Source organism: Cygnus olor, chromosome 5 (assembly GCF_009769625.2).
Source record: "Cygnus olor isolate bCygOlo1 chromosome 5, bCygOlo1.pri.v2, whole genome shotgun sequence".
Taxonomy (NCBI): Eukaryota; Metazoa; Chordata; class Aves; order Anseriformes; family Anatidae; genus Cygnus; species Cygnus olor.
The window spans coordinates 65,911,004-65,924,682 of NC_049173.1; the positions used below are offsets into that span (position 1 = coordinate 65,911,004).

The 13,679-nt window shown below is 37.8% G+C and overlaps 1 protein-coding gene across 5 annotated transcripts in view; it reads right to left on the reverse strand.

Annotated features, from left to right (window-relative positions):
- Positions 1-13,679, reverse strand: part of BTBD10 (BTB domain containing 10) — a 30,068-nt gene that overhangs the window by 1,862 nt on the left and 14,527 nt on the right. For all 5 annotated transcript variants that reach the window (XM_040559376.1, XM_040559373.1, XM_040559374.1 and 2 more), the window contains 6 exons: positions 7,944-8,137; positions 6,178-6,463; positions 3,947-4,049; positions 3,065-3,185; positions 1,811-2,008; positions 721-831 (listed from right to left, as the gene is read on the reverse strand). In XM_040559376.1, the coding sequence (XP_040415310.1) occupies positions 721-831; positions 1,811-2,008; positions 3,065-3,185; positions 3,947-4,049; positions 6,178-6,463; positions 7,944-8,097 (973 nt within the window). In that variant the 5' untranslated portion in view covers positions 8,098-8,137. The remainder of the gene's footprint in view (positions 1-720; positions 832-1,810; positions 2,009-3,064; positions 3,186-3,946; positions 4,050-6,177; positions 6,464-7,943; positions 8,138-13,679) is intronic.

Genomic DNA, 13,679 nt, shown 5'->3' on the forward strand with positions numbered 1-13,679 from the left:
TTAAAGCATTTGCTTTTGGTTGGCAAGTTACAAATGTAACCATGACAACTTGGTAAGTGAATGCTAAAAATCCTGCAAATTACAAAGACTGGATTTTTAAATATTTGGGCCAACAATCAGAAAGAAAATGAAATACAGAGCAACCCAGTTGTTATATTCATGATAAAAATCTAAGACAACTAACTAATTGTTTTTTGCAAGGCCAAAGCTGAGACTTTACAGATCAGCATCCTCAATTTACAGGACTTTTATTTCAGATTAATATTTCCTTGCATCTTAGCAATGCGTTTGATAGGTTTGTACTTCCTGAAAACATCTACCTACAATTTTTTCATTTCAAGCCCTGAAAAAAGCACCAGGCCAAGAACAGAACGAAGCTGTAAAAATGCACCATGACTCACAGTAAGAACAGAGAAGATTCTGCATGAAAAATAAAGGGAAAAAGCATTAAATGCAGCTGTAAGACAGGAGAAACCACCTAAGTTACTCTGTAAGCAGTCTAGCAGCTATATAAATATTGCAGACCAGTCGTGAGCCTGTAATGAGGTTTTCCAGCTGGACCAGTTGTTTATTGGGTACCACTCTCCCAGCCATTTTATCATCTAGCCTCAATATGAAAGATGAATCACTATTTCTTTAACTGTACAGATGATCATAAAGCAGGCAAGTACAACAGACCTGCTTTCCAAAGAGTTAGTTTGTAAGCAATACTTTTCTTACCTTCAATGCCCAATCGGATCTTCTTGAGTCCTCTTTCCTTCAAAACAGATTTGGCCACATCTCTATTTTCAATGTATTTGAAGAATCGATACAACTTTGTGCTGTAAATAACTAAAAATATATTTTAATTAGGAATAATGGTATTAAAAGATTATATTTCTAATCCTACAAACAAGATTTCGTTGTCCTGCTCTACTCATGTAATTCTATTTCAGAATGAGGGGGAGAGACTTAAAAACTCCTTAAAATATCCAAAACAGAAATCAGAGAAAAGTAGCCAAAGGCACTGTGAAACTTGTTGGTTTTATGTTTTGGGTTTTTTCCCCTATCAATTTATCCTGTTTCATACACTTATTTTTTTGCTGGATTCAGGAATATCCTAAGACAATTCACCAACCACATTATATACTCTGTATACTCCCAGGCCCCTCCACAGAAAAGGACTTCTTTCGCCCCGCCTTAAGATGGAATTCCTGCAGACATTTTAGGTGGGCCGCACATTTTAGGTAGGGCTGTAGGTTAGCATCCTCCAAAAATGTTAGCTTTTTTTTTTAAAAAAAGCCATACAGCTTAAAGAGACTTCTAGAAAGATCTTATGCTATTAGAGTACAAAGGGTACCTTCAAGCTCCTACATTCCCCTCAAACTCTGAATTCTGAGTTTTCACATTGAAGAGATTTCCAGCAGCAAGGACACCATACATCCAGGGAAGACCACTGTTCACAGTGCTTTAACTCATCTACAGATGAAATTCTTACACTTCAAAATACTGACACCACCCCACCCCCCAGTTACTCTCACACAATAAACATGACTCCTATCCATCTTTCTGAGCACTTTCTGAAAAAGTAATTCCTCCCCCCCTCATTGACCGGTATTAAAAGTTATCTCCTCTTTTTAATTGAACATAACATATGCTTGAACAAAGGAAAATAGTAAGCAGAACTGCCAAAGCAAAGCTTTTGTGAAGCATTAAGGATTTTGTAAACACTTTGCTAACAGTGCTTATGTATAAATAAAGTTGAATGAGCACACTGACTACTACCTCTACCATAGAGATGGCTTGGTGGAAACAATGAAAATAAACTTACTTTGCGAATACTCCTCTCCCATTTGTGGAGGATACTCTTCATCCCAGTCAACAACATCATCATCTGTCAGCACAACAATGTGGCACTCCCTCTCACCACTTTGGGCACTGGCTACCATTAATGGGAGAATCATTTCCTCTAGATAAAACTCAAATTGTTTGCGAGCACCATCATTTGACAATTCATGCATGAGAGCACCTGGAACAAAATTTTAAAAAGCAGACACATTTTAAAGTTTGGTAAAGAAATGAAGGCAGGAGCAAGAAACACGGCAGTTCTGTTTACTTTGTATTATTTACTGCAGACATCTGTAAAGACACTGTTAGTTTATTAGTTTGTGTAAGATCAGAACTTTTTCAAATTTTTACCAGAAGCCACACCAGAAGTTCAAACTGATAGGATTGTCCTGCAGATATTAACATTCTGTTGGGTAGACAGTGGCATGACTTCAAGTAGATCTCCTTAATGTTTTTACTACCACTAAACATTTGGTAATTGTATGCAAGACTCCTCTTGGGCTTCCTAAAAGGAAACACTATTTCAGCCAGTTGTGAAGGAGTAGCACATGCAACCCACTTTTCATAAGAATTAGCTTAAAACTAAAGCCTCTCAAAATCCTCCTACTATCGCCTGTGAAATCCTTCTGCTAAGGACAAGGTGCACTGAATGTGACTCAGCAGCCAACACACCATGAGGTTGCATGTGTCACTGGGCACTGCACAAACAACACGAGATCCCAGGAATCAAAGACAGGCCAGTTCATTTTAAACATTGGCCAAAGCTTTGCCTGTGTTCAGAAAGAAGCAAGCTGGACAGTTGCTACATGCTCAGATGAGCCTTACATCACCAGCAAAGCTGTACTTTTGCTAGCAACGCAGCTTAATTCTCATAAGCAAGGAGGTGAATAACTTATTCCTCTCTCTCTTCTGCAAAAAGATACTACTTAACATTACTGTATTTGTACTGCAAATGAATCACAAAAGTTTAAACTTGTTAGACTTCCACACTGCCCACCATAGCAGAAAAATATCCAAATATCAGATAATTCAATATCTAAACCATTATTCTTCACAAGCTGCACATCTATCATCTTTAGAGCCCTATTATGTAAGGGATAATAGGATGTATCTTGCTCATGTAGTATCAGACATGTTCCTTACTTCACTAAAGGATACAATTCAGAATTAATCCCTCTATGTATTTGCTTATATTAGTTTATACAATGGAAGTCATTTTTATAAGTTCCATACTTACTGAGATCTCTGCATTTAATGGTACTATACTCAAAAGAGATACAGAGATAGTCACATGCTTCTCTCAATTCAGGAATAGATATCCCATCAGGACAGCGTATCACTCCAGTCTTGTAGTAATCCTGAGGTAATGCAGCAAACAAACAAGCACAAATCACTTAAACATCTACTGACAAATACATTTCAGCCTCAAAAATCAAATTATTTCTCCACAATAAAACCCCGTAAAAAGAAACATACAATTTAATGAATATTATTGTCCATAAATTCTTCAAGTTACTCAGATAGCTGCTTTCAGAGCAGTAAGCTCTGGTTAAAACAATTGTTTAAGCAAAAACTATTAACAGAAATCATTTTGGTGCATGTATGATGCTTTTTATATATACACTTCACTCAGCTTTTGCTATTCCACTTCCACTGACAAAGCAGTATAGCATCTTTACTTCTTTATGTAGACATGAAATATGTAAGGGCACATTTTCTTCTGAGACTGAAGTTTGCTTTTCTCCTGTGGCCTGCAGTAAGGTAACTTTCAGTAGTGTATTTTAACTAATTTTAGCACAAGGGATAAATAGAATATATCTGAACTAGGTGAACTAGATGCATAGAAGGTAAATAGATTTCTGGCAGTCTGTATTTTTTTTAGTTGGTTTTATGTATTCACCCTGGCTTTCACATGCACGTATCTAGAAAACCTAAGAGTGTTTTCATGTCAAACAACTTCCCGCTCTTGAGAACAATACAGAAGAACAGTGTTTGTTCCATCCAATAAGTCCAGATACATAAGTAAGGCTAAATAAAGAACTTACATTTCTTAATACTTACAGTGCTTGTCCTAACACTACTTTTAGTACCTGCCTTTTTTTACTCCATAAAAACTCACCAGAATAGCACGAAACACGGTAGACCCAATTCCTTCAGCAACTTCATACTCTCCTTTTTCATTAGGACGTGTGAAGTTATGTTCTCTGCCTGATCCAAACATCCTGCTCAAAAATAAGTAGTTAGTTATGTTACTATGTCCTTACTATGCTTTTTTTTGTGAATCTATGAAGTAAAACATCAGAAACTGCACTCAAAAAGCAAGGAATAAAACCAGCCTATTTATGTACATACAGTTTGGTTTATAATTAGCAAGACTACTAGAAAATAGAAAGCTCAGTGGAACTCTGGAAGGACTAGCTTTCTTCAACATTAACTTGCCAATATCATTTGATCAAAAGAGTAGTCAAAGCAAGCCATTTCCTGACGGTTCCAGAGGCTGTGGGAGGAACCCCAAAAAAGCCTTTTTGTCCATTTGTGGTGGGTGTTGCAGTAGACCAGACTTTGTTGTGGAATTCTATTCAAAAACACCTGAAGTAGTTTAAGAAACAGAACCAAGTGTTCAAGCACATGCAACTCACTACAGTTTAATTTAAGATATTTAGTTAACTCCAAAATTAAAAATAACATTCTGATAGAAGATGAACAAATAGATAGAACAAATTCACTTTTTTCACTTAATGATTTGACATGCATTTTCTGACCACTTTTCAAGCCAAGAAACATTTAGGAAAACAGTAGTCTAACAGGATACAGGCTTGAGGCAAAGAATATGTTCTTATTTAGTTACTTTTACCACCTAGTGCACTCTAGTTAAGCAATTCCTGCTCAGTGTCCTGTGAACCAATACTGGGGAAGAGTGGGTTTATAAATAACTTGCATTTTAGAACACTATTCCCACATTTTTATTAACCTACTTCTGAATTAGCAGAAGATAAAATAAGCTTGTTCCTTGAACCAGTCCCCAAGGGAGAATAACACAGCAACACACGCACAAAAAAAATCTACTGCATTAGCCAGCACCACTTACTCCAAAGCTGGACAGGAAAAAAAAGACTGTTTCAACACATGCTGATACACCACCCGTTTGTTAGTCTGTATAGTTTTTGTGTGTGTGTGTGTGTATATATATATACACACATATATACACACACACACACAAAACGTAAGTATGCAAACGCCTTACATAAATTATTTAATGATTGCTTCGATTTATTTCCCTTTACTGTTTATACAAAATCAGGAGTTGGACTTGATGATGCTTATGGGTCCCTTCCAACTCGGGATATTCTATGATTCTAACAGCTTTTCTGTCTCTCTGTAACTCTTCCCTCAACTTTCCACAAAATGGGGAACAAGGTACCATTTATCCCACATTGGGGTCATTTAAACAAAGCATGAAGTTGGTTCATTGTGTATACAACCTATGCCTTGACAAATAGCTTCATATATACATAATTAAAATATGATTATATCCTTTTGGACTGAGAAACGTCCAAAACACTCGCTTTTCTTTTTTTAAATGAAAAAGCCAAATCCAAAGCAACACAGGCAAAACAAGTCTTTCTTGCTGCAAGTTTGTAAGCATTGTTCTCTACATCTGGATAACGTGAAAACAGTCAGTATCCAAGCAAGTAAAGTACAGAATCTTCTCCCACGTAAACATGTTAAATAAGTAGCTCATTATAGATTCTACAGGAAATATTAGACACAAATACGTGGACTTTCATTCAACTACTGACCATTTTAAACATTAGTTCTCTTTGCTGAGACTCTGACATGTTATACTGACAATACCCATTTGACATTCCCCTTTCCAAAAAGCATTTCAGAAGATAAATATGTTGAGCTTGAATGCTGTGCACATAAGCCCATTAAGAAAAAAAAACACCTTCAAGTTTTCCTCCTTGCTGCTTTTGAAAAAAATTAAATGTTCATGACTTTGTTTTATGAAACAACTAGGTTTAAAAACAGATAGCATGAGGCAGGCTCGATACAGAAGTGATGCCCAGAAAGACAGAAGGAAATGAGTACCATTCTCATATGAAATGTTAATTTACTTATGATGTCTCTAGGTAATAGACATCCACTGACATCTCTGCCAGGCAGAGAACTTTCATCTCTTTTTTCACTTGAAGACCTTTACAAATTTATAATATCAAGTGTTAGAAGATCAGCTGGAGCAATGAGTTCAACTGCCATTTAAATAGTTTTAGTACCTTTAAAAAACACACCTACAAAATGACTCTCACCTACAGTTAGAGATTAAGGAGAGGAAAAAAAGATACAAACCTGCCCAACATTGTATTAGGCTGTGCAGTGAAAATAGAAGGATCCACAACAAATCTGGTGTTGTCCACTATGAGTGTTACCCGTTCAGAAGTTCTTACATTCCGAGCTCCTTCTTTTCCATTTTCATATACAAACACCATTTCTCCACCAGCCTTGCAGCTCCCATCTGAACTTGACTGGCTACTGTTTCTGCTGCTGTTCCCCATGCTAACAGTGGAACCATTAGGCGAAGTCTTTTGAGGACGAGGGCTGCTTGGTCGAGATGAACTGTGATCCTTTTCTCGATCTTAAGAGGGGAAAAGGTGGAGGGAGAAAAACAAAAACCAAAAATTATAACTTCACATAAGCTCTATGCAGCTTGTATCTTTCCAGGGACATAACATGCCAAACTGATAAAAACTCAGTTAAAGCTATTCTAGTTAAAGAAGCCATCAAAAATAGCTACTGTTTAGATATGAGAACGTAAAGTTTCTACTATTTGGTGATCACAGAATGGTTTGGGTTGGAAGGGACCTTTGAAGATCATTTAAAGTCCAGCCCGCCTGCCACAAGCAGGGACATCTTTCACTTGATCAGGTTGCCCAAAGCCCCATCGAACCTGACCATAAACTCTTCCAACAACGAGCTATCTGAAACTTCTCTGGGCAATTTATTTTACTGTCTCACCATCCTCATAATATATATATATATATATATATATATAAATATATATATATAAAAATATATAATTATATATATATATATATATATATATATATATATGTATGTATGTATTCTTCCTTACATTCAATCTAAATCTACCCTCTTCCAACTTCAAGTCATTACCATCTTGTCCTGTCACTATGGACCTTGGTAAAAAGTCTCCCCCTGTATTTCTTTTAACCCCCCTACCCCCCTTTATGTATTAAAATGTTGCAAATAAGGTCTCCCTGGAGACTTCTCTTCTCCAGGCTAGACAATTCCAGCTGGACCCTCTGGACCCACTCTAACAGCTCCACATGTTTCTTGTGCTTGCAGCCCCAGAGCTGAATGCAGGACTCCAGGTGGGGCTTCACAAGGGCAGAGCAGAAGGGGAGAAACCCCTCGACCTGCTAGCCATGCTTGTCTTTAGGCAGCCCAGGATACAATCAGTTCTCTGAGCTGCAAGCGCACACTGCCAGCTCACATCCAATTTTTTACCACCTGTATTCCCAAGAACTTCTCCAGAGGGCTGCTCTCAACCAATTCATTACCCATACTGTACTGGCATTAGGGATTGCCCCAATCCAGCTAGTAGGATCTTGCAGTTGGCATTGCTGAACCTCAAAGTTCACATCAAACCACCTTGTCTCCCCAAACTCCTGACAAGAAAACTTTTGCATTCTAGTATTGAAAAAGCAAATCAACATAATATTGGAGCTATGCGTTGCAGTTTTTGTTTAGTGCTATAGCTTAAAGAAACATATCAGGTCTTGTCACTTAATTAAAAAAAAACCTCTATTTCTGTGTAGTCAAACCCTACCAAATAAACCAGAAATTTAGTCTATTCTCTTCTTAGGAAAACTACAGCAGATCATTCTTGTGATTCAAATTAAATACAGTCATAACTTTTATGTATTCCTACATGATGTTCTAGCAAAAAAGGGTACTGCCAGCCCACGGCACATCTAAGAAAATCTGAATGTTGTGGCATCAACAAAAATAATGCTTTTTATTGTATTTCTTTAACAAAATGGTAATTAAACTTAAAAAACGTTAATCCTGAAATGTTATAGATCTGAACACACCAGAATGGTACTGTCTTGTTGGTGAAGTAACATTCCTGATGCATGGAGTGAGCTGAGATTCTGTTCTTTCATGGGATGAGTCACGAGACCTGTCACTTGATCTGCGTCTGTCCCTTGATCTCTCATGTCCACCACTTGCCCCCTGGAGGCTCATTTTTGTACAGTCTATTCCTTTAGCAACACGAGATGAGGTGCTGAAAACAGAAGAAAAATGTTCAGCATTTCAAAATTTCAGAAACATTGTACATTTAAATTTTAAAGGCATCCAGAACATGTACATAGAGTGTAAATTGTGAAGATTAATATTATTCACATCCATTTTCTTTCTTTGCTGTACTCATATTGACATTTGCAAACATAAACAATGGTCTGGAACATTATGACAACAGCAAGAATTAGCTGGTTATTGCTCCATGATCTACAAAGAGATGCTGCTTGATCCGATGAGACTACCTGCAAACCTGCAATCACAAAAATCCCTTCCAGAACAGGTTATTCAAATACAAATGAATATTTAATCTTGGTTCTTATTGTTAAATTAAGTGCTCTAATCAAACAATGAAACCAAAAGTTAGGGGTCATTTTTTTCCAATAAAACCTGGTTTGGAAAACATTTCTCAGAGCACAGGCTTTTAGTATTGAGTTAGCTTTTTTCCTCCCTTTGCAACTTGCCCTTTTTAAAGTAGATCAGCTTTTAACTAGTTAATACATCAAGACACACCAGCCAGAATTTTACCAGCCAGGAGTTTATTTCTGTGCAATCTTTTTTAAATTTTCAGTTACTCTTTGAAGGAGCAATAATAAGTGACCACAACTAATACAGCAAACATACAAACTATATTGTTAAAGCTAAGACCTACAGCACTGTCAGTAACAAGCAGGACATTTGTTTTAAACTAGCAGATTTTAATTTAATGGTTTAAAGTGTTTTTTGTTTTAAGACTGTGAAAAAGTTATGTTACATTCCCTATGTTAAGATACTGATTCTATTTTGTAATTAATTATTAAACCTATCAATAAAACCTCTCAGTCTCAAGGTTCAGTACTCTCAGAAACTACCAAAAAATTTAATAGCATTTTGCAAAAGCTATTGCTTTTAATTTTACATATGTACTTTGTACTCTTTACATATTCCTTTGTACTCTTAAATAAGATTTCCTATCAGCAGAGCACAGGCACATCTGCGTCTTTGTACCCCACCAGAATTCCTAAATCACTTCCTTCGCTATCTGCCTTTCAAGCACAGGCATGACAATGTTCCATATTTATGGGGCATAAGCTTAACTGAGAGGAACTTTCCCAAAACCTCGGGTACTGGGCAACCGGGACAGAAATGCAGGCAGCTACAAGATCTGACAGGCAAAGACAAGTAATCATTTCCCACAGGATCCTCAATGTTCCACTTGTCTGCAGCCTGTGAATCCCACCATTTACCAAAAGACCTTAAACATGATTGCTAGGAATGCTGTAGTATTCAAGAACATGAAGAGGTAAGAATAAGGCCCTAGCTAAGAAGAAATTTTTACAAGTATGAACAAGGAAGTTGAGCAGAATATTCTATTTTTAAGTTGCTTTGAAGTACTGACCAAAAAAAACAACAAAAACAAAAAAATCACCACACAGGACTAGTCCAAAAAGCAAGCATCTAACTCGACATTTTTCAGCTTTGTGTTTCAGTGACTGATAAGAGGAAGAACATAAATCAGAACAAAAAACCTGTAACAGATCTTCTTCATTTTACATTGGTGCTAAAAATGGCCTAGAATGAGTATTAGCACAATGCAAAGAATAAGAAATATACTCTCAGCTAAGGAACACAAGTTTCCCCCCACACCATTTGAGGGAAAGAGCTTGTATCTGATAAACCAGAAGTTTGGTGCAGAGAGAATGTACTGCAATACTGTTTCCTGCCAAGCTTAAAATATGCTGCAATAAGACATGCATCTTTAAGATGAGAAGTCAGCCAAAGGTCTATTGAATAAGGCAGAACAACTGCAAGACTTGCTCATGGCTGGAAGTGTTCAGATTTTACAGTTTAAGAATTACGATCCAAACACTTTCATTAAATGAAAATAGTATTTTTCACAGGACTTTCAACGTTATTTTGAGTATATGAAGATGTATTTCAGCACAGCTAATCCATTTCCTTACTTATTTTGTTCCTTTAAATTCTGTATTATGAAAATAAAATGTACAGAAGTTTGCAAGGGTAAGATCTGCCAACCTCCCTTTCAAGGAGCATCAACAATTCAGGAAAATCTTTGCACCTTTTCTTTAATATTAGCTAAAGCATACAGAAGCTAACCATTTAAATAGGTACGAAATATGACTCCAAAGCATCAGGAATGGAGGACTGTAGCCTATAATTAAAATCTAACATGAACCCAAAGTCTGAATGCTGTTTATACATGATTAATTAATAATTACACTACAGCTAAACTTCCCAAGAAATGGTCACGCACTTAAGAAAATTCCATCTCACGTGCGCCTATGGGGTCGGAGCATGATGTGCAGATACAAACCAGCTACCAAACTTGTACCCAGCAGTACTGCGGAGAGTATCTCAGCAAACCCTGACAGAGCCTTTTGTAACAGCACATTTCAATCCTAGCCCCAGTATTTTTAACCATGCTGTGAGAAACCTGAGTTTTGCAGGTGCCAGATTTTATAGCATCTAAGTGTACGCCTCTGTTTATCTACAGCTGAAGTGCTCTAGTTTCTTTACGGGACATATGCTAGAAAATGAAACCAAACCACTGTAAGGGCAGGTAAGCCTATCATGCATTTTGGCAGAGCTGACATGAACTACCCTTTAACAGAGATGACAATTGGAATGTGTTTCTTAATCTAGAAAAATACGTGAAGACGCATTCCCCTCAAAGCTGTGATTCAGAGTTCACATTGCAGCGGGATGAGCCCAGGTTAATAATCTCTTGGCAGGAGCTGAGAAAAACAGGTGCTGCAGGAAGCGGCACTGACTCAGTCGGCCTCACACTTCCTCCTCGCTCGTGGCTGCGTGAGGGACTAAGCTGGTGGCGACTGTCAGCCACAGCCCCGTGCTCAGCCTGGCACGAGCCTGGGCACAGCCCCTGCTGCCGCCCCCAGCTCCGTGACAGAGGCCGCCAGCCAGGAGGGCAGGACCCTCACCTACCCAGCCGTTTCTGAGCCTGGCAGAGTAGCAAAGAGTGTTGAAGAAGAGTTTTTGAGATGCAGCTGGACACGCTGTTAGTTTGGTCTACTTCTATGCTGCCCTTGTCTCCCTTTAACGTACAGGTTAGTGCTGACTGTGAGCTGGGCATGTTACCCGCTAGCCAGGAGAACGCCACACAGAATGCAAGGCTTCTGAGATTCGAGCAGTCTGGCTCGAGACAGTGCCGAATCATGAAGCTCCACTCATCTTAATAACAGCCATTTTCAATGTCAGTCTTAAATCTCATCACTGTTGAATCACACTACACAGGAAGAATTAAACATATTTCTTTGATCCACTGGAGACGTATGTGACAAAAATCTGAAGTTCTACTTGTAGGCAGATAAATACTACCACTGAAGTACAACTTTGCTCTACAATAAATGAGGCAACTAAACTGAGTTTAAATCTGAGCAAAGAGAGCATAAAGGAATGGGTGGGACCTAGCACAGCAGAAGAGACACTGGCTTTAATACATGATATTTGGACTTGGAGAACCCTGTCACTGAGCTATTGTATCAGGCTGAAGAAGGAGCTACATCTTTGACCAATACATAGGAAGGACAACCTATGACATATTTTACTATGAAGAGGCTTTAGAAGTTGCAAGCATTCAAAAAAAAAGACACCAAAGCTACCAAATATTTTTTTTTTCCTGATAGAAGGACATTTTAGCAATATCATCTCCCCCCTCATTCCCCCAACAAAGCCACTGGGAACAGGAGGCAGTTTCCACAGGGAAATGCAAACTCTTTGCTTCACTCCAGCAATGCAAAACTTGTTCTGAGTTACTTAATTTCATTTGTTAAGTTAGACCAAAGCATTTGCTGTCTCTCCATAGTTTTAAAACATGGATTTCTGAAGCTGCTAACCAAGACCTGCCTGTGCATTTTCTAGATGAAGTCCAAACCCTTCATTGAAAAATCGGGCTTTCACTACAAACCTGTCACCAACACTACAAGCAAGCCAAAGGGATGTCCGCGAGGGAGCTGTGTTGTGTCAGTGCAGCTCCCCTTGGTGATGAGAGCACCACCAATAAAAGCAGAGCAGCCCTACTCACAAGACCAGGCAAACTGTTAGTTAAGTACTGTGGTTCATAGCTGCACTACACAGACTAGATACAACACCAGTGAACCACTGATAAAAGTGCCAGGAAGCCCCCGGTCTTATGCAGCACCTGGCTGTCACACTATTAATCTGTAATTTCAGCCTACAACAGTCAAGGGTGCTCTGCACAGCACATTACTTCAAGCCTCCAAGAAAGTCATTATAGTCTCAGATCTCTCTCTCTCTAAAAAGAAATACTTGCAATTTGGATCTTTCAATTAATTTCCCAGCCGATGACTAACAGCTGCGCACTGCACCATGGAAGCTGCGGGCAAGAATGGAGGTACAAAAATTTTCTCCTGGATGCTTAATAACATATTGCATTTAATTTAAAATGGTAAGAAAAAAAAGTAAATCCACAGCCTCATTTCCTCATTCACTAAGCTGGAAAAAAATCATTATGCAAACTACCTAGTCCACTGAAGTTTATAAAGGAAAGGTTAAGACTATCTTCCTTTGTCAATTGCCTTCCAACTGGAAAGAAACCAGCCCTATGAATATCTGTGCATTTAGACAACATTCACAAATTCAATATATTGCTTTTCCTGGCTCCAAAGGAGCCCTGGGACAGTAGCATTGCAGCCATTCAAGAACCTTAGGTCAGTAAGTGAATTTATTTCCCTCCCCAGTCACTGATAAAGGAAACTCTGCCTTTGTTTAAAAAAAAAAAAAGGCATTTTCTTTAAAAGCAGCTATCTCACAAAGAAAACCAAATAAGCTAAAGGTTTTATTTAAGGAAACCTATCTAATATGAAGTAAAGGAGGAGAGTACCATCAAAATGGTACATTTGTCATACTGGTATGCTTTCTATTTGTGCAGTAAGAGAAGAGCTTTTTTTTTTTAAAAAAAATGTGAAAGCTCTTTAATTTATGATTTAATGATGCTTTGGAATCATCTGTGGACGGAGAGCTTCAGTTTGTCTTTATACATAACAACATATTGGTTTGAATATATTACTAATGATTAAAAGAAGTGATTAAACTGAATTAATTCTACTGCCAAAACAATTAGCATGTATTCCAATACAAAAAGTTTGTGTGCATCCCACTGAACACTGCCAATAAACACACTTGTCTACAGAATTATGGTAGCAAACCGATATAAAAGCCATAAAAAAAACAACCATAAAAAATAGCATAAAACTGTATATAAGTGTAAAGGATGCAGCAATAGAATATTAACTAAGATTTTCAGCCTTCTGTTCCCTCCCTTTATCTTCTAGAACTTATATTAAGTAACTCTTCACATATAAACTTAGATCCGATCTTTTCCTAGGATGATTCACATAATCAACACTTGCAGAACATGGATATAGAGCTTTACATACACCAACTTCCAGCAATATTTCTGTAAGGTTTTAGACAAAAAAAAAATCTGTTCTGCTCCTATGACTATGACTTAGACAACAACAATGCTTATGCTCCTCTTCCTCCCCCTG